Genomic DNA, 23,244 nt, shown 5'->3' with positions numbered 1-23,244 from the left:
ATANANANATANANANANATATAATAATAATATATATAATAAATAAATAATAGTAGTAAGTATAATAATATAATAATAATATAATAACACACANACACACACACACACACACACACACACACACACACACACACACACACACACACACACACACACACACACACACACACACACACACACACACACACACAAGTTATATATTTTTAAATGAATAACATAATTAAAACATATTCATATTAAATATAATATAAAATATCTTATGATAATATATAATATATCTGCTTATACATATTTGAAATATTATAAGAAGCCTGAATGACAAGTTGAATATGATTCTTCTGATCCAACCGTCGTGTCATGAAATGTGTTAAGGATAAAATTTATATGCATTCAAATTTTGTCTGCACACGTCTGGTTTTGCAATTTTCAAATAATCATTGATTATTATCGTATAACGTTTTCGAAACAAGTCACTGATTATTATCACCATAATATTTATCCAAAATCAATGCAGAAGTTAATACGAGGGCGTTCAAATTTAAATTATAATTTAATTTGCATGCTCAAATAACGAAGCGTGCTTGAATGCGGTTCGCATCATTTAATATTCTGAAATGTGAAACTTTCTTGAAAAAATTGGCAGATTTGTTAATATAAAGTTCGATAGAAGCGAAATATGAACAAAGAAGTTCATCCAAACGTGGAACAACGCATAATAATTAAATTTCTTATCAAGGACGGAATAAAATATCTCGGAAATATGCACAAGAATGAAAAAAGAAGGAAAAAGCAATATGGCAAGAAAACGTTGTCAGATATAAGTATTTATAAATGGAGTGAGGCTTTAAAGAAGGGCGACAACGCGTCGAGAACGAACCGCATCCCTGGCGCCAAAGAATATCGATAACGGCAGAGAATGCTGACCGAATTGAAATTATTCATGCTGATCGGCATTATAGTATAGGATATTGCCTCAATTTTGAATATATATGCATACCTATTTTCGAGGATTTTATTCCTTTCTTGATAAAAAATTTTATATTATGCGTTGTTCCACGTTAGGATAAACTTCTTTCATCATATCTATCACTCCTGAATTTCGCGCTGACAAACCTATTAATTTTCTAAAAAAAGTACACATATATAAATTTCCAATCTATCTACTTATATATTTATCCGCAATAAGTCTAACTGCACTTTCAAAAAAATTCTATATTAGATATATATTATTATTTTAAGGATATCGCATTAATTGTATTAGCTGCTAGACTTGGTATATGTAAGTTGGTATATATAAAAAATTGGGAGAAATCTGGAAAATATGCTACTTCTCTCATTTTTCTGTGATAATAACAAAATAAGATATATTCTATCAAGGGCGTGAAACAAAATTTTCTATTCATATTCATGCACTATGTATGAAACAAAAAAGATTTTTAGACTTAAATCTCGACTGAAATCTTAAAAGTTAAATATAATAGAAAATATTTCTGTATGATATATCAATAAAAATTTTAATTTTTACAAGTATTATAATTATTTAAAAAATTTTTTATATATAAATTACCTGCACAAGTCCGTGGAAGATATCGTCCAAGATACCTGGTTCCTGATTCAAGGATCTGGTAGTAAGCTTCTTACGTCGTCTTTTGTGCATCGTCAGAAATCGGCCAGTATGCCTGGGTCTATATTGATCGATGTCCAAACTCTCCAGTAGAATTTGTTCCGCATCCGATAAACGTCTGAATGCTGCTTCCGCCGTAGCTGATCCATCACGGACTTCTGGTAACGTAGTCGATGTACCAGAATTACGAAATAAGCTGCTATCTATGAAATAGTGAGCGTTTTCAGAATGTCATAAGTGATAAATTATCTTTTTAATCTTAAAACGAAAAAAAATTCATAACTTTATTTACTAAAAATGTAAAATAATTTGGTAATATTTTAAGTTAGCAGTTACATATAAAATCATTTTAAGCAGAAAAATATTATGACATTTGTTTTTCCTTAATCCTTGTATAAAATATAAAAAATATTAAAAGTAAATAAAGTATAAAAGTATAAAAGTAATATTTAACATATATTTAAAAATGAGATAATAAAAAATATTTAAATCGAAATATTTAAATAAAGATTATTAAGTAATATTTAAATAAAGATTATTAATTACTGCTCTAGAATTATTTTATTCATAATAAAATTTAATGTCTTACATAGGACGTTGGCTATTAAATGAATTAAAAAATATATACTGATATAATTAAGCAAAGAAGGCTATTCAATCAAGGATTAATGCCTAATAATATTTTTGTATGAATTTATTAATTTCCAGTTCAAGCAAATTGCGTGTCGATTGCTTGTCAATTTAATTTGTACACAATATCTCAAGTAATCGATTGAGATAATAAGAAGCCAATTAGTCCAGTCGTTATTGAGATTTAATAATTACGTTTTTACTTAACTAAATGCTCGCGTAAAAATAATCTCACTTGCTACTAATGCGTGCACTTGGAAAAAGTTACTGTGTCTCTTGATTTTTTCTTTCGGAAAATCGAATCAATTATTACTTTTAGTATTATTATATATCACGCTGTTGATTATTATTTTAATAAAAAAAGAAGAGAAATGATAGTTATGTGTCTTATTAAAAGAATAGCGAATAAAAAGAATGCCATTAGATATATATAAATGATGAGTAGATGAAATATTAGAGTGTGTTGGAATGAATGCATCTCGAGTAATTGCAAGAAAGAATAAAAAAGAATGAAAAAATAAAGATAATAAAAAGAGACTAATGTAGAAAAAAACAAGAAAGGAATATGTACAGAAAAAAAAAAGGAAAAAGAAAAAATAGAGAAAAAGCAGAGAAGATATAATGGACAAAAGAAAGAGAATAAAAGAGAAAATTGAAAAAATGATAAGAAAGGAAGAAAGAATTGTAGATACTTGCATACAACATACGTAATATCTTTATACAAATTTATACACGGAAAGATTAGCATATAATATTCTAATAAGTTTTATCAAAAATTAGCTGGTTTGTTACAACGGCTAATCTAATAACATATTTTATCATTGCTCAGCTAGCAATTTAATTTGTAACTATTATATGATTTATAGTAATTATTATATTTATTTGCTTTTTAACTATGCATTCTCCATTGGTTAATTTATGCTGTAAATTTAATAATATTATTTACATTTTATTATAGTCTTCATTTATATGACAAAAATATCTTTAAGGATGTAATATTAACAGAAAATGCAAATTTTAGTTATTAATGATACATATTATTATTTTCTAACAATAACGGTAATTTTTATTATATTTGTTGCAAAAAATTATACGATGTACGAGCCGTTGTTTGTTAGCTACGTAGCATTTGCTTGGCAAACAAACTGGCAGCTTCACTGCCTTGAACGCACCCATCATGTCATTATCTTAATAATATTTTTATAATACAAATATCCAATATAAAAATAGGAATGATTAACTATTATATTGCTCTCTTATATCTCGAAGTATATAAAATAAAAAGTTAATTATTTTTAATATTTACATCATGTTTTTTATCTACTTCTTACTTGAAAATAATTTAAACAGAGAAAGAAATTAATTATTTTGCAATCTCAATGCCGTAACTTTGTTGTATATAATGTAAGAATTATACACAAGTTATACAGAATATGATTATACAGAATATGACAGGGCATAAATAGAAATTTGACAATTTCAAATTTTCATCAGAAAAATTAATGACTAATATTAATAAGTGAATTATAAATATTTGCATTTTTTTACTTTAAATTATACATCGGCTATTATTCGGTCTGATGCTAAAGTGAAATACACACAGACTCTTATTGATTTGTTATTAATAATTTGATTTTAATATTATCAATACTAAAGAACATTTTATGAATTTGCTTAATATTAAGCTAAGAATGAGTAAAGATACTAACCTGACCTATCCTAACTACGTTATAAAATAACACATATTAAGATTATCATAGTGTTTGCATTTCTAAGTGTGAAATGTTATCTATAAAATGTATAAAATACCATGTTTCAAAATGTTTCTGCATAAAATATAACTTTTCTAGAATTTCTTGATAAAAAGAAATTTTTATTAAATTAATCGTGTAACATTAAATGAATCTTTTTGCAACTTTATACTTTAATTTAATTATTACAAAAAACTGGCTGATTAATGTAATTAAATTATTGGCGTTATTAAAATATTTTATTTTATTCAAACATTAATTGTATAACTCATAAAATGTATAACTCATAAAATAATGTATAACAATATGTATAACTCATAAAATAATTATTATCATATTCTGAAATTTACAAAAGAAAAAAAGTAGAGAAAAAACTCACCGGAAATACACACAAACACCGCATTCTGTTCCTCGCTGTCCACCGTTACCTCGCCAGTCCGCCTCTAAAATAATTTAAATAAATTTTATATTAATTTTATATTAATTATTATTTTCATTAGAGCTGTTTTCATTTAACTTACAATTAGCATCATTGTCACAGTAAATAATTAATTAGTGTAAGAGATTTTCACATAAAATATGAATGCCTTTTTTTAGTAAAAAAGAAGTTAATATAAGAATAATTTGTTATTTACATGTGTAATAGGTCAACAAAGACGTAATAATTAATACTTTAGAAAAAAATTTGTTCATTAAAAAATTATGACTCAACTAAATAAAACAGAAAATATCAGAACTTTAATTGTAATAGAAACGGAATTCTGATTCAATTGATCTGTCTACGTAATGAGATTACAATTAAAATTCTAATATGTTTAACAGGAAGAAATTAATCATAAGTCTAGTTATTTTTAGAAGAATTTTGATTCATTCATTTTTTAACAAATATACTAATCAAATATACCAGATTTTTAATATATATGCAACACTTTTTTTTAATATAAAAATGCATTTTTGATATGCGCAAGAAATATCTATAATATATATTCTAATCATATCTTTATAACACACTTTATGACACTTGCTGATTGGTGACAGTTCTTTCTTCGCTTCTTGAATATGAAATAATGTTCTAGACAGATGTATAGTATTAACTATATATAACTTTTATGTATAACAATAATAACATGTTGTATAATGTTTATTAAAGTGCTAAAGAGAAATCTAGCCAAACATTTTTGGTCGAATTTCAAAAATTAGAATGATGCAGTGAAAAATAAATATAGATGCAACTGCACTGACCTAATGCAATAATGCCTTTTATTTATAATGCATTTTATTTACAATTACGTAACAAGCATCGTAAAATGATTATCATATTAGTCTTTTAATAAATAGAAAAAAAATATTTCTGTATTTCCTTGCCACAGTGCATCCATTGCATTACCGTTTCGTCATATCTTCACCGTATATACATATCGCATACTTTGAAATACATATCACATATTTCGAAATACATACTGAATAATTCGGAAAATGTATAGTTGTTCATTGTAATCATAAAAAAATGCAATCGCAACAAAAACACTAAAATGTGTAATATTATAATTGAACAAATGAAAAAATCTAACAGAAATCACATAAATAAAAATCTAGAACTACCATTATCGATTATCGTAATCGTCTAAAAACAAAGTAATTAAAAATAATAAGAAGTTAATCGTTAAATTTACTAAAAGTTTTCAAATCAAATACAAATTATTTTCAAATTTATTGCTTGCGAAGTTAAAAAGTTATCCAAAACATACAAAAATAAAATTATACAAGAATAAAATATATTCAAAAAATAAATTGTGTTGTATTGACTTTAGTATTAAAATGTTTCTGTAATTTATTTCTTTTAAGATAGCTTAGCCCTAAATTTATTGCGAAAAATTCTAAAAGAAAAAAATCTGTTAGTAAATATAATAGTATATAATAGGACTAAGATTATGAAGGGATTATAACTTTTTTCAAAAATACATTTTTAGAATTTGATATAATCAAATTTACTTTTAAATAAGTTTTATGTTGATTACAAAAACATTCTGAAAAAGCAGTAATTAGAATATTAAATTATTTAAAAAACATGAATACATTGTCATATTTAAAATCATAAAAGTCGTGTTTAAAATATTTTTATATTTATCATTTTATTGATGTATGCTTATAGAAATATAAAAATATTCTTTTTTAAAAATGTTTTAATCCCTTCAGATGCGTAATAGTATTCATATAAAAAATACATTTATTTAAAAAAATAAGATTTTTAATTATAATTATATTACATATTTATAAAAGATCATCAAAATGACATTGAAGTATGTTTCTTTGTTAGTATTGATTTACATTATAATATAATATATTAATATATACACAATTCACACAATGAAAGGACTGACGGCCATTTTAAAGTACTTATGTAGTTGCAGTACACGTAACTGTATACAAAATTATGCTACTGCGTCAGTTTATTTCGATCTATTTATTTTTTTACTGCATTATTTTAGTTTTTGATATTTCGCCAAAAATATTTGAATTTCTCGGTTGGATTTTAATTAATATATTGTTATACGTAGAAATTATTTATAATGTATAATGTATAATGTATAATGTTAAATAACTATTTTCAGTACAATAACTTACTTCATATTAAGAAATAAATATTACAAAAAAATTTAAGTAGTTGCCAAACAGCAAGTTATAAACTGACTACAGATAAAATGTTTATATAACGACTTTTACACCTCATTTTTTAAAAGTGCGAAAAACAATACATCAACATAAAAGAGTGACGAGCAATTAAAGTCAAATTTATCATAAGTATATGAATTTGGCGTTAATTGCTCTTTAATTTTCCTTAGAAACTCTAAAAATATAAAAGATTATAAAATAATTAAAAAATTAAAAAATATGAAAGATTATTCGTTTAAAATATCTTTTATATTTTTTTTAACGATACTTAATCAAAATGATACATGTCGACTTTGCTTATAGTAAATTGAACACTCATAAAAAAACCGTGTTTCAATTTATCTTCATTTTCTTAAATGGAATAGTATGAATTTTTAAATATATTTCCTTATACTATATCTAGATATAATATGTTCTTCATATATTCTTCATAATTATTCTACATATAAATATATTAAAGTTATAAAAAATAAATAGTTTACAAGATATTTTATGCTTTATTCTAGTATACATTTTAACATAAAATATAAAATAATTCAAAACTTATTAATTTTTCGATAATCCTTAATACTTTTATGCACAGAATAATGAGATCAATTGATTTAAAGAAAACATATAGTTGCTTTTCAAAAAGATGTAATTGCATGTTGCACAAATTTTCATTTAAAATAAAATTGTTAAAATTTATTTAAATAATAACTCAAAGTCTATTATTTTTCAAAATTATAACAAACATTCTTTTATTGGAGATATTTTGTTTTTCCACATACTAAAAACAGCTCAAGTAACAATATATTTCATGAACAACTACTGAAAATCACATTTTATTACATTTTAAATTCATTTTTTTTTTATAAAATATTTCACAAAATTGTAATAAAATAAATATGTTATTTTATCGAAGAAATAAATTTACCATTAAAAATATTTATAAAAATAATTTAAAACTTTCGTTTAAACCATTACATGTAGAGCTGTTTAAATAAAATAACTTTAATTTAAAAAATTATTTAAAAAATAATAGAAAATAAACACTTAAAACCAAATACAGTGTACCTATATATAATATAAGTACATACATATGTCAATAAATTGTTTAAGGAATGTATTCATTGGAAAGATTAGACAAAGAGAACAGTCGTTGCACTTCCTTCAATTGTTTCTATATTGCGTGAAACACAATAACAGAAAGCAATAGCGTAACAAGTCGGCGGTCAATATTCGTGAATTATATTCTTGATTATGCCTGTGTCTATGTCTATATTTACGTATGCGAATACATACGAATTGTAGATAAGAATTATGTATGTATCAGAATCGTGTCTCGTGCCAAGTGTACACGCGGCAGCGGCAAGACAGATCGAGTATACGCGAGCCGCTTAGTTGAGCCGAAGTACGATTATCGGATCTCAATAATTGCTGGACCAGTTAAGTTATAATAGTCTCAATCAATAGCTGGAGGCCCTATTGCATAAGAAGAGTCTTTAGTTTTGCTCTCTATGGAGTACGAAAGATATTACAACGTAACGATATTATAATCGCAAAATCTAAATCTGTAAAAATGTACGTATAATGAAACGTCACCAACCGTCTTCGCCGTGATATCCTTATTTCTGCATGTTTTGCCGTAAAAGTGCGCTAACGAAACGCTCGAAGCTATAATATGCATGAATCTTTGCAATGGATGAAATTAAATGTATGAGAGGTTTAGGATATAAATTCATATAAATAATTTGATAAAAAATATGTATTACGTTCGTTATACTAAAAATATTCAATATACTCGCAATATAGAAGAATGTTTGTAATTATTTTTTATTATACATGTTCCATATTTTTTCACATCATTTTCACATCAAACTCGAAAAATATATAAGATATAAAAAAATATTTTAGATGAAAATTATATGGCCTGACAAAGCATAAATAAGATCAAATTTAAAAAAAAATCTTTATCTTTCATATTTTTCAAGATATTTCGATGTAAAAGTTAAAATGGGATTATATTTATATAATCCTTTATATTATAGCATATTATAATAAAAAAGTTATATAAGGAAAAAAAATATCTCAAAATATTATATATTCTTCTTGAGATACTTAGCTTTATATTCATGTTATCATCAGGGACGTGACTAGCAAGTATATGCGATGCGTGCATGGCACGCAATGCGGCCAAAACGGACAATGAGATTTATTGCATTATATTTGGACGTACTACAAATGCGATGAAATCGCAATTTCGTAAATGTAATAAAGTAGTAAAATAACGTCTATAAATATAATATAGTGACGTCTATTTTGATCTAGACGTCATTAATGCCGTCTTTTAACGTCATTCTGCTACTTGAGTTGGCAGAAATAGTTTATTAAAACTATTTCCTTCTATTTTATATATTAAGATATATCATGCACAATTTATTTTTTGTTAATTGAAGATTCCTAATTACAAATAACTATATATGCACACTTTTAGAACGGCTAACTCTTTTTGCATCTGTGATTATCATGTAGAACTATATTAGATACTTTATTAAATATAATATTTTTAATATCAAAACGTGATAGTAAAACAATTATATTATAGTATATAAATTTTATTTTACTTGATTTTGTAATATTATTACTTTTATAGAGAAAGATAACTTTAAATAACAATATTGTAACATTTTATTATCGTTAATGATAAATAATATTAAATAATCATAAAATAATGATAGATATTGAAATGATAAAATTAGTACAATCAGTGAGATATGAATATTTGATTATAGTTAATTCACTGCTTTTTTTAGTTTCACATCATAGCAAAGACTTAGTCCTCCTTCTTTTCTTTATTTCTCGTTTATCTCACTCAGCGAAATAATGCAAGAGAAATGCTTTTTTTGCGAATACTTAACTTGAACATATTTAATTTGATAAATTAAGATACTTCTTCGCACTGCATATCATGTGTATCACAAACATAACAGAATACAAATACATTTCTACAAAAATAATCACTTCACTGCTATTAAAATATTTAAACTTATAGATTAATTGTAACACATTGCTGAATCTTTTGCGCAACATTAAAAAAAATAATACATCAAAGCGCTTTATTCGTAAGCAATTTATAACAAAAGCAATAGGACAAGATTACTAAAAGTGCAGCGTAGTAATCAGAACGCGCGCGTAAAAAATACTTTACCATAATAAATCTAATTTTGCTTAATAATAATGTTCGAAAGTTTTGATTCACTTTGGAGTCTTTTTCAGCAAAAAAATAATCCTAATAATAATAATAATAATTTAAATATTAAAAATGGTTTCTTTGTACTGATTACTTTCAATAATTTAAATGTTCAAGCTATCTATTTTGATGAGGGCTATCTTTCTTTTTGATAATATAAGAGATATCAAAAGTGTTAAAGGTGTCAAAGGTGTCAGAGGTGTCTATTTTGATATGGGCTAGACGCCAGAGGCATCGTTTCTAATATAGACTAGTTACATTTAGTAACTATATAAATGCCAGAGACATCTAATCTAATGTTTCTTTTAACATTTAATGCGAGAAATGTTTTATAGTTTAATTTTATTGCCATTACAGTTAGTTTCAATATATAAAAACATTCAGTTATCAATGTCTAACAACAGATTAATATTCAGATCTAAAACATTCTGAAGTTCGAATAACATAATTAAAAAAAGATAGATATTTAATGGCTTATATAAATTGCAATTGTGATGCGACAAGTCTTATAATCATATATGTGATATATGATTGCAGCTTTCTAAAATGGTGTCATTTGATAGAACAATTTGATAAATGGAATCATATTTAACACAAAAAAAAACTAAGAAACGATTATTCGTTTTTGTGCTCGACAAAAAGTTGAACGGTGTAATTGAAACTTTTATAATAATATAAATTTCATATCTTCGATTATGCTCAATAAAATCGTAGAAAATTATGATTTACTTGAAATAATACCTCTTTACCAACATTTATCTCTAATTTAGATTTTGATTAGGTTCGGTTGAATTAGATTAGATTAAGAAATCTTTTTTGGATAGAAATACAGAGTAGAAATGGAAGAGTTGAAATCTTTTTTTCGCCAATATATTTACTTTATAACACATATACAAATAATATAGAATTTATATTTGTGATAAAACTCAATTTTTTATATTTGAATAAGTTTTTAATAAATATTAAAACGGTTAAAGCTTTTGTAATATTATAATTTTGATAATACGTTAATGGCAAAATCATTCAGGCTTTGTATATCAGCATATTTATTTTGTAATAAAATTAATTAAATTCTATATAATTTTAATTTTATTCGAAATACTAAAAATTAAATCATTTTATCAAAAATTTTATCAAAAAAATAAGATATCGGAAAATAAATGTATGCTTCTTTATTGCAATTACATTTATAGTAATTTTAATGTAATCGTGCAGAAGTCGATACGTTTATCGATGAAATCGATTTGTTTGCTAAATGATTAGTCGTGTGCAGTGCGACGTTATTGAACTTAACATATGTCACGGTGCAATGTAGATATAATATGTATGTATTATCGTAAAATTAAAAGTTCTTTTATGTTAGAAAGAGACAACTTTAGTAATTCTTAATTACAGAATATTAAAGAGCTATCATTTTTGTTATAATTTTTATTTTATTAAAAATATTATCACTTGATTCTAGAATATCGAATAGTTAAATTAGAAATCAATACAATTTTGTCTAGAGTACTATTGATTCGGCGAAATAGAGATTAATAAGATACATGCCACGCAGGGTGAACGGACAGACGTTAAAATCGACAAGCGACCTAACCGAGCGCGAACATGACTTTATCAGATATTCTCATGCAATCTGAAGCAATTATGTTCTATTCGGATCACATTTATCTAGATTTTTCTTTTTATATTTATGTTTCTATGAAATTTTTATGTGTATGGACGCGTGCATGAGTAAAATAAATATATGGATAATAGTTTATTTCGGTCGGTCTACGTTATTATTTTTAATTTCTGTTTATCCAACCACATAACATAACATGATGCTACATAAATTTTTCATATAACAATTTTTCATGCTTCTATGTTTGCTTACAAGAAGTTTATGATAGAAGCTATTTAAATTAGTATACAATTTAGATTACATTAGACAACAAATAAATCTTAATCTCTAAAATATACCATTTGATATCAATAATGATTAATATTACATTATATATTTTAGAGATTAAGCATTTGATATCGATCATATGTAGCTACATTCTCGCAAAATGATAAACTTGTGAAATAGAAATTTGGTTTGTATATTAAAAATATTTAAAAAATTAATAAAATTATTTTTTCAAAATGATTAAAAAGAAACCCAAAACTAATAGAAATAAAGAGGATTTGAATTGGAATTTGAGAAATTAAAATATTATAAATAACAATCTATATCATTTCAATCTTTTATTTTTAGTACATATCTTCAACTACACATAATAAAAATATTATAAAATTCGTATATATGTATATACTTGATAGATAAAATAAAAAGAAAAGGTAAATAGAAATATATTCATAAAAATTTTACAAATATAATATGTAAATTATATTAATCTAATTTCAATTGTAATGTAATATAGATATGGGAACTTATTCTAAATTTTCTAAATGTTTTCAGACAACATTAGATTCAAAATGAGAACATAAAACATCTTAAAAATATAAGACAATTAAGACATTTTTTCGATATCATATCAGAAATTTCGATATCATAGATGTGTTTGTCTTATATCCCCATTTTGCACATGTGTCTCTGGATTACAACTAGAGTTATTGATTATAAAGAGATTTTATTCCCCGTATTCACATGAACCATTTTGTATGAAAATTAAGTGTACGAAATATTTCAATCTTCATTTTGAAAATATTATACATATAACATATTGTACATATAAAAATAATATTATTAATATATGTAACATCGATATTATATATTAACTATACATATACGTACGTGCATATAGATATATGTAGGTATACATGTGTGTGGTTAAAACATATGTACGTACATATAATAAATAGTTATATCTTATACATGCGTGTTCTAAAAAATTCAATGTGAAAAATATTGTATTTCGAATTTTATTTAAATCTACTGCAAAACAAATTTTTTTCGCCCTTTTATATCTTTATTAGTTACTGAATGTTTATTTGTAAATAAATTTCTATATAAATAAAAAAATCTTATAAAGGTAAAAAATGTACATCAAACATATTAAAAAATATCATTCAAAAGTATTTAAGTAATAAAAATTCAAATTCAAATTTTTATGATTTACTTTGATTTTAAATCCGTTTTATACAACTTATAATTTGCATAAAATTATGATAAAAGCATAAAAAAATAAAATTCTATTAATTAAATATATGTATAGTATATTCACAAGTTTTTTTTTAAGTTCGTCTCAATAATACTTGGCTAATTAGACTGATTTCATCGGAGCAATTAAGTTAATTAAGCAATTTATTTAATAATTTAATACACTTTTAAATGTTTTTTTATATATATAGCATATATTTTTTTCCTTTATAAGGTTTTTTAGGAAAGTTTAAAAAATTTTTATGGAAGTTTTAAAAACTTAAATTTTAATATATAATAACTTAAACTTAATATTTTTAGTTCAAATATTATCTATATTTATTTTGTAAAAAATATGTACGTATTTCATGACTATAATTACATTTCGTGACTTCTAAATCGTTTATTAATGTTTATTTCACGATTTTATTAGTATTATATTAGAGAGAGAGATACATACAAGATATCTATATATTTCCGCTATTGAAAAAATGCATTAACAACTTTTATATCAATAAATACCTTTAATTCTATTATATGATTTCATTTTGATTTCAATTCAAACAAACGATAGGCCACGAGCGTATTTCACTTCTATTGTGACCTCATAATCAACTTCATCTTAAATGTTTGTCAATTATATGTATATATCTATTTGAGCGTACGTGTGCGCATGTTGTATTCTTTCTCTCTCTCTCTCTCTCTCTCTCTCTCTCTCTCTCTCTCCCTCTCCCCCCCCCCCCATTCTCCTCCCGCCTTTCTTTTACTCTTTGTTGATCTGTTTCGTTTGCATCAGATCGGAAATTATTACGCGTATATACGTATATCAAAGTACTACTATTGCATATTTTTAATAATATTGTATATAGACATTATAAAAAATTCACACAACGGAATCGTTATGAATGTACGTGTGCATATGTGTGACTGAACTGAAAATAAAAAGATATTTCTTTTTGCGTAATAAATCGAGATTTTCAAAATTAACTGCGAAATCAATTTTATTCTCACTGATCACAATTGAGAACTTAAATCGACATCATATTAAAAATGTTCTTAAATTTTTACTACTATTTAGTTTTCAATATTTGTATTTGAAGATTGAAATTAATAGCATAAATTTCCCTTCAAAATCAAATAACTTTTGTCTGAAATATTTTTTTTAATGCCTTCATTTTTAGATATTTGAAGTAAGCATTTAAAATGAATCATCTTATGTGTATGTATCTTTATTTTCAATTCTTTTTAAATAAAAATATTAAGAATATTAATAATAAAATAATATTAATAATAAAAATTTTAAGAATATATAACATAAGAAACATTCTAAATTAAATCTGTAATTATAATTGATAAATATTCGGCAATTATATAGTTATCCTGTAATGTTTATTTTCTTGTTAATTCGTTAGCATAAAAAAACAATAAGATTACTTCAAATATTTTTGGATATAAAGAAATGAATAAAACGCAACTAATAATATTTCGGGTATCTATAACATATAGCGATAAATAATATCTGGTTTATAAAAATATTTCAGGGCATACTCAAATTATAGTGAGTGTTTAATGCTATCCAGGATTAATGATGTGAATATAATTATAGTATTGAATGATTAAAAGGTTTTTTTTTAAGCATTAGTTTGCTTACCTTTTACATAAGAAGCATTTATTTATCATCAGTCTTTTTGCTTCTCACGCATGGAATGCTTTGCATGTATTATTAATAAATATTTAAATAAATTACCATTTACATTAAATTGCATTAAATTGCATATGAAAGTTTTCATGAATTTTACAATATATCCATAGTAATGCCTGCATTTAATACGCAGGTTTTGTATGTTGCAAATTTTACTAATTAAATTGCAAAAATCTTTTCTTTTACATATCTTTGCATAAGAAAATCGAATGATGCAAGATCGGCTGATCTTATGGTCATTTTTGTGTTCAACTTCCTAATCCAATTTATCTATTTGGAAACAATCTGTATAGGAATAGTTTTTATAGTCACGCAATTTCTATGAGCTATCAGAAACATCGATCTGTTGTATATAACAATATGTAAATAAATATTTTTGAAAAAAAATGGCAAGTTGTTTTAAAGAAAATTCAGTTAAAATTATTCGTTTTAAAGTCGATCACATGATTATCTATAATTCTAGTCGAAATATAAATGATGATAAAAGAAATATTATATAAACAAAATAAAAAAAAATGAAAGAAAAAATTCGTCACTAGGAGAATCTGCAATTTAATTTCAGACAAATATACCAATTAATTTTTCATATTTTTTAAAATTATTCAATGTTTAAGCACACTCAGCAAAATATGTATCAATTTTTTATAGCAGATTTGTCTATAAAAATTCAGCGAAAGGAAAAATAACATTCATTATGTGATTCTTTTATAAGGCAAAATTTAATTATAACAATAAATTCATCGAAGCATTCGTAAGCTGGGGTCATAAAAGTTTTGGAAATATTCGATATATTGTGCGTGCGAGACACATTGGAGCTCGAGAAGCACATATTTTATTTATTATTTTTATTATTATAAGAAATAAGTATTTTAACAATTTCAAATATTATTTTTTAAACATCTTTATATATAAAATCTATCATAACATCAATACACTTTGACGTTTTATAATTACATAACAGAGAATACAAAATTTAGAATCTTATATAATATTATTTAAATATGATGTGCTTAAAAAAATATCATCTAAAATGGGTTTCTCACACAAATATTTGGCACTGTCGGTATATTGGCCGTTAAATGTATTGCTCAAAATTATCTCTAGTATATATATATATATATATATATAGAGTCGACAATTTTCGATGAACTCTCATCGACGAGACATGCCAAGCAATGAAAATAGCAGAAATCTTGCGTCACAATATCGTAAACGAAATGAGTTTATAAATATCACAAACAAAAAAAGAACTGCTTCGAAATATTATAAAGTTTTAACGTGTGCGCCAAATTGTATAAAATTCGAAATAATAGTAAATAATTTTTTATCTTTTTAGTGTTAAAAAAAGCTTAATAATTATTTTAGAGCAGGGAATAAATGATCGAAGAATAAATGATCCGAAAACTTTTATTTTATATCAAGAAATTGCAAATATAATTTATTCTTGTTCTTAAGTTATGTAAAAATTACAATCTAGGAAATATTAATAAACCTATAAAAATATCAGGATATACAGAATGTGATCCTGAACAACATTTAAGAGATTTTAGTTGTCGGTCAGACACCTTGTGTAGTGCTAATGTTGGCGGTACTCTAACTTTCAAGTTTTATACTCGAAAAATATTTCATGAAAAAATATTTTATTATAGTATTTTGGAAAACTCTCGAGGTGTACTATAAGAAATCCAATGAAAAATAGGGGGTTCCATTTAAAAAATTCAAAGTGACATTGTTCTTGGTAACGCCATCCAAGGTCAAATCATTAAATAGATCATTTAAAACCCCACAACTTTTGTCTGAAATATTTTTTTCTAAAATGCTCTGTTTCCGAGATAAAAGGAATGTACGGTGGTCTGAGACCCGGTATAATAATTCAGATAATATATCGTTCAGATAATCAATTTTATATAATAAGAAATATTTGTAAATAATAGGAATTCAAATTTTTATTGTAATATTTGCAATTTCATCAAAGTGTCACCACTAATAATTATTATAAATTTCTTCCTAAAATAAAAAATTTAATTTCAAAAGTTATTTATTTTAATTGCATTTATTTTCATTTTAAATAATAGATCAACTATCATAATTTTCGAAATCTTGTAACGTAAAATAAATGCTTCTCCGTGTATTTCTCTTATTCAAAATAATTATTAAGATTTCTTTTTTAATCTTAAATACATATAAATGTATATAAAATACCTTTTATAACCGTGTCCTTCTATAACCGATATTTATGTCATATTATATTACAGGTTCGTCCTATATATTGTTGTATCGCAGCTGCACCTACCTTTATAGTAATAATTACATTTAGTGCTTCGAGAAGCGCGTAGTTATGGTGAGTGTTATATTGCAGCATTGGTGCAAATACAGATGGTGCAAATACAGGAATATGAAAAATAAGGCAATATTTTATAGTCATGAGAATTTGAATTTTTTACGATGTATTCGTAATAAGATGTTTCTTTTTCATTGAAATAATTAAACCTTTTTTCATATATCTTATAATGTCCATTCAAAACAAAATACAAAAACTAAAAATATGACAAATTTTATTCGGTTTTTATTTGGTAATCAATTTGTCATATTAATAAATTCAGTTGACAAAAATTAATATTTCTGTTGGCATTCTGCCAATAAAATTTATAGTATACGTTTTGAAAAATTTGTTTTCGATTTGACTGTCGAGACATTACATATTAAGATTAATGTTATTGTAATTTCTTTTATTTAAAGAAATGTAAAATTTATGATATTCTAAAATAACATATTTCATAAATTAAGAGTTAACATGATTCAAAATGGAGAGAATAGAGAGGATTCTTTATCTAATATAAATATATCTTCAGAAAAAGATTATATAGCAATGAAAGATATCTATATACGTAATGCATGTACTTAAATTCTTGTTTAATATGTATAATGTTATTAAATTAATTAAGTTAGAAGTTGAGTTCATGTCTGCATTTCATTATGTGAAAATAAAGTAATGAAAAACAACTTTATTTTCATCAATAAATTACAAACAATTAATTATAGTGAATGTTTAATCTTTATTATTATTTCGTACATTTTTAACATACTTTCAAAAAACGATCTTTATCAAATTATCAAAGTTATTGGAATCTGGAATCTCTCTCTCTCTCTCTCTCTCTTATACATTTATACATCCCTTCAATCTCTTGGAATTATCTTTTACTTTGAACAGTTATTTAAAATTCATAAAAATCGAAAGGAAAAAAAAGTGATATATATATTCTATTAGTAATATATGTCAAAGTCATTTTTATATTTTTAAACATTTTATCACTGCGCGATAACAGTTTTTTAAACAAATATACATACTATTTAGATATCTCTACTATTTAAATATTTTAAATACATAACATTATATATATATATATATATATATATATATATACACACACATATATATATATATATATGTGTGTGTGTGTGTGTGTATGTATATATGTACATGTTATTAAGTATAAAACATTTTACATTTCTTGGAATATGCTTCAAATTTTATTCACTTCAGAATTATATTCTCCAAATATAATTCTATGTGTTGCTCAGTAATTGAGATATATCTCGAAATAACCGTATATTTACATTTGTTGTGTTATATTTATTAATATATAAAAACGGAATAAATATAATAAATAAATATAATTTTGGTCATCAGATATATTATTGCACAATTATTAGGCAAATATTAATTTTGTGAGTTATAGACATTATCGCTATATTTCTATTCATCGGTTATAACATAGTTTTTTGCTACAGCCAGTTTACATTAATTAAATTAATAATGATAATCAATTTATTACTAATACGTTAATAAGCGTTTTTAAACTCTTCGTTATTATCTTAATATTTATTACGATAAAATATCATCTCAGCTAGAACTGGAGTTGATATTTAGTAAAAAAATGTAAGAGTAATAATTGATTTGAATGTATAATGATTAGGCTTATTATATAACGTTAACATTATAGAAGATTCATTTGTTATGTATCCTAACACAATCTCATAATGTTCAGATGCATCATCATGTTACAACCATAATCTTTATCTCACAGAAGTCGACTTTAAATAGCACGTTCCAGAGCGGTATATTGACAGGGGAGATCCTGTAATTTAGTCATTAAGGTCACCGGATCTCACACCTCTAGATTTCTTTCTTTGAGAGTATTTATTTAATATACATAATTTATCTTATGAAAGACAAACCAACGTATTAAATAAAATGATACATACTGAAGTGCAAATAAATAAATTATTTTATTATGCTAGCGAAGTATTTTTACAGCGTTTATATTATCGAGTTGCGTATTTTGTGCGCATGTTTAAAAATATCAATTTTTAACACATGCAATAGCCAACATTGAAACATAAAATGTGAAAAGAAATATAAGTACAAAGATTAGAATATTATTCAAATTTTATTTTTTGATCTTAGATAATTTTGAGTCACGTGAATTTCTTAAGATAAAAACCATATAAACGTAATGTTTAACGAATTAATTCCACTTAAAAGAACGGAAATAACATTGTTACATAACAGTTCTAGCAAAATGTTTAAAAAAAAATCCCTTTAAAACCATGGCTCTAAAGTTTTGCTTTTTGTTTAATATTGAAGAAGATACGCATGCGCTCACGAATGCATGAATGCACTTGCGTATACAGACGTACGAACATATGCATGTACGTGCGTACACAAATATGCATGCGAACCCATTCTTGCATTTATGCGCAATATCTATATAATTTATTTAGAGAAGTAAAAAAATTAAACGCTACAAACCATTTAATAAAAGAGAAGGGACTCTGAATGATGAATAGATTTTTTTACTATACAAAATGAAATGTAATCTGTAAAATGAACCTGACATCTCTGTCATTAAAAATTGGCTGGAGTATATAGTAATCAAATGCTAATTTATTGCTCCAGCCTTGAATTTTTTTACTGCGCAAAAATTTAGTATCGAAAATAGGATTGCTGATTTCGTATTACACTAACACTTTAGTTTTTGAAAAAAAACTTGAAAAATTGCAAATAAAGAGATATACCAGAATTTTTTTTTTTAATATTACAAAGTTGAAAATTGCAAATGGTTATGAATACGTCAATATCGATTACTGTAATTAGAGATAAAAATTACCGAAAAATTAGAATTTTTTTTCGTAAATTTTTTGCATAAAAAAATTAATAAAAATCAATTTTATTTCGACTCTAAAAATACTTTCGGTTATGTATTTTCTTTGATGGCATATTATTATTCAGAATTCAGTTTTTGCATTCAAAAATATTTTGTATAAAGATATCTGTAAACAACGAAAATGTAGTAAAATAAGTAATAATAAGTGTAATTGCCAATTGAATATATTTATTGTTAGACCTAACTTGGAAAAGGCGTTATCAATTCATTAACCATCGCAATGCAAAAATATTTGTGTATCATTATTTATAAAATTATGAAGACAAAAGATATCAAATAATACAAAAATAACATAAATATTAAACATTTTAAAAATGAATATAAATCAATTCTATATTCTTTTTTTTAGAAGTTTTTTTTTAGAAATTTTTTTTAGAAGTTTAATAAAAAATAAATTTATTAATTACTCTGTTTTTTACTACAAAGGAAAGAAAAATTGCTCTTTTTCTAACTATAATTATGTAAGAACAAAGTGATTGTAAAAATATAAAAAATTGTAATAATATAAATTTAATATTAAACTGTTTCTCGATATTACATATAAATGTTTGTGCAAACTATCTTCTTATCAAAATTGCAATGCATGTGATAAGTTTTAAATAGGGAATTTTACACTAAAATTCCTTTAAAGTTTGACAAGTTAATTTTTTTGCTATCTTTTTTGTATAGCTATATTATGTAATGGTACTCTCAGACATAAATTTACTTTTAAACATTATATTTTTGATGCTTTATATAATCCTGCATATAACGATGTTAAAATTACTTCGTTATTTCATTTAACTATATATCATCATTTTGTTATACATGCTGATGATAATAATAGCAATATAAAAATATATATAATTACGGGCTATTGTGACGTCAGAATAAGCGACGTGCATCAATACTTCATATGAAGTGTAACATAGATACGCGCATACGATATATATAATATAAAAATGTTTATATCAATCGATAAATCAATTTTTTGTTTTTATCAAAGATAGAAAAAGCTAGTGATGAAAGTAATAATTGTTATAATAAAGTAGATAATAATAAAAATATAAAACGTAATTCTTCTAACAACTTCTAGCAACACTATACACTTATAAATTTAATAAAGGAATAAATTAAGATTGTTAATGATTGTCGATTATCTGATAGAAATATTATATAAAGTTATTCAAATTTGATATAATATTCAGAAATATTTTTTTTGAAACGTATCGTTCACATTGATTATCAGCTTGTATGTGTAAAATCGCGATAATCGAATTTTATTAAATCATCAGTTTGATTTGACTTTTTTGTACGTTATCGACATGTGACATGAACATGAACCAATTTAATATATTGAATATAAAGTTTTTCTTTTCTTTCTATTCATCTTTCTCGTTCTATGAACGTGTCGAATGTTTACACTCGAGCGAGTCTAGGTCAGGAACGTTGATGACGACAGCTACCAACATCTGACCTTAGGTTCTAATTTTAAAATTCTCACAGAAGGTGATGTATGCAGGCGAATTATTAAAAACTATTTTTATTATTTCCTTATCTTGCATGAATATATACACTGGTAAATTTCTGTAAAATTCTGAAAGAGGCAACACTCGTAGTAATTGAATACAAACTAACTAAAGCATCGTTTTTACTTAAATTAATTCCTTTTTTAAAAACAAAATTTTTTAAATATATAAATTTATTAATAAATATCCATAGAAAATGTTTACATATTTAATAAAATATGTAACATAAATCTTTTGAAAAAATAACAGCAAAATACAAATGAGCGTTAGGAGTCAGCGCTGGATATCATATTACCTAATGCTAACTAATATCTATTAATATGTAAATTCAATTTTGTATCTTTTGGCTCATTATTTGAGCCATCCTCAGCAATAAAAAATTACCGCTTATCACATTATAAAATCTGTCGAACTGCGTTTCGCACAATCGTAGTTCCATCAACCATCTTCAATATGTCATATTATTGACTAACATCAGAACGAACATGACTCTCTTTTATGTTACTTAAATTATTTTTAATCTAACTTTGACATCGTTTTAAATTTATTGTTGGATTGACGATGCTTGGATCCGCATGCGATCGTTGTTGCAGATAGGCTTGAGTTCCGCTATCTGCTCCACTTAGTTAAGCAACTGGTTGGCACAACATTAGACTATATTGAAGATAGTTTTCTCTCAACACATTTCCATTGCGACATTATTGGAGGTTGGAACTACGATTGTGCGAAACGCAATTCGACAGATTTTATAGCGTAATAAACGGTAATTTTTATTGCTGAGGATATGGCTCAAATAGTGAGCCAAAACATACAAAATTGAATTTATGACATATTAATAGGCATAATAGGCAATTAGCATTAGTTAGCATTGCGTAATATAATATCCAGTGCTGACTCCTAACACCCTTGTATTTTGCCGTTATTTTTTCATTGTATTAATTTAAGGGGTCTATAAATGTTGTATATTTCCTTACTTGAATTTGTTTATAAATCTTGTTTATTTGACGTTACATTTAAAGAACAAACATTTAAAAATTATTTAAGTATATTAAAAGAAATATAATATCTATATATATATTAATATATTTTTATATTTTCATATGATTCGTATTTAGCACACAGAGATAATAAAAAAAAACAATATAAAATAAAAATCATAATAATTAAACAATATTTTGCAAGATATACCTTATTTTATGTACTGATTATGTAGGGTTTTGGATTACATAACATACATACATAATGTCTTACTTATTCTTTCAGTGCAATCACCTGCAAAACAGATATATTTATATCAACAAGTAAGAGAAATATTAATTATGATCAAAATTAAATGTTGAAATTATATTTCTATATGTATTTTAATATATTTATCTTAGACAAATATGCGCCAATTACTTTCAGACTTGCAACACAATAAAAAATAATAATCTCACAAATTAAATATTTGATCAATTTATTTTTTTATTTGATGCTACTAGCAGATATGTTTAACAGATATATATTTATCAAAAAGAATTTATATTAGATAAAAATGTTTCTATTCTAATGATGGCATTTTACAATCAATACACTTTTGCTTTAAACAAAACGGTTTTTAAAAATAATATTACGATTTTTTTAGAAACATTTTTTTATATAAAAAAATAAAAAAACAATGAATAAAAGTTTCATATTTTATTCTGAAACAATTCTGACTATTATAAGATATATTTATATTATACTTACTTTTATCATATGTACACTGAAAAAAAATATAGTCAATTTTAATAAAT

At 24.3% G+C, this 23,244-nt stretch overlaps 1 protein-coding gene across 1 annotated transcript in view; it reads right to left on the bottom strand.

Moving 5' to 3' along the window:
- The window catches only part of LOC105624147, a 41,790-nt gene that overhangs the window by 15,047 nt on the left and 3,499 nt on the right, over window positions 1-23,244 (bottom strand). The window contains exons 2-3 of the mRNA XM_012205504.1: window positions 4,385-4,448; window positions 1,568-1,827 (exon numbers count right to left, since the gene is read on the bottom strand). Of these exons, the coding sequence (XP_012060894.1) occupies window positions 1,568-1,827; window positions 4,385-4,448 (324 nt within the window). The remainder of the gene's footprint in view (window positions 1-1,567; window positions 1,828-4,384; window positions 4,449-23,244) is intronic.

The sequence above is a fragment of the Atta cephalotes genome (genome assembly GCF_000143395.1).
Source record: "Atta cephalotes unplaced genomic scaffold scaffold00073, whole genome shotgun sequence".
Classification (NCBI taxonomy): domain Eukaryota; kingdom Metazoa; phylum Arthropoda; class Insecta; order Hymenoptera; family Formicidae; genus Atta; species Atta cephalotes.
Note: the sequence above shows the minus strand (reverse complement) of the source record. Positions and strands in the feature narration are given on the sequence as shown.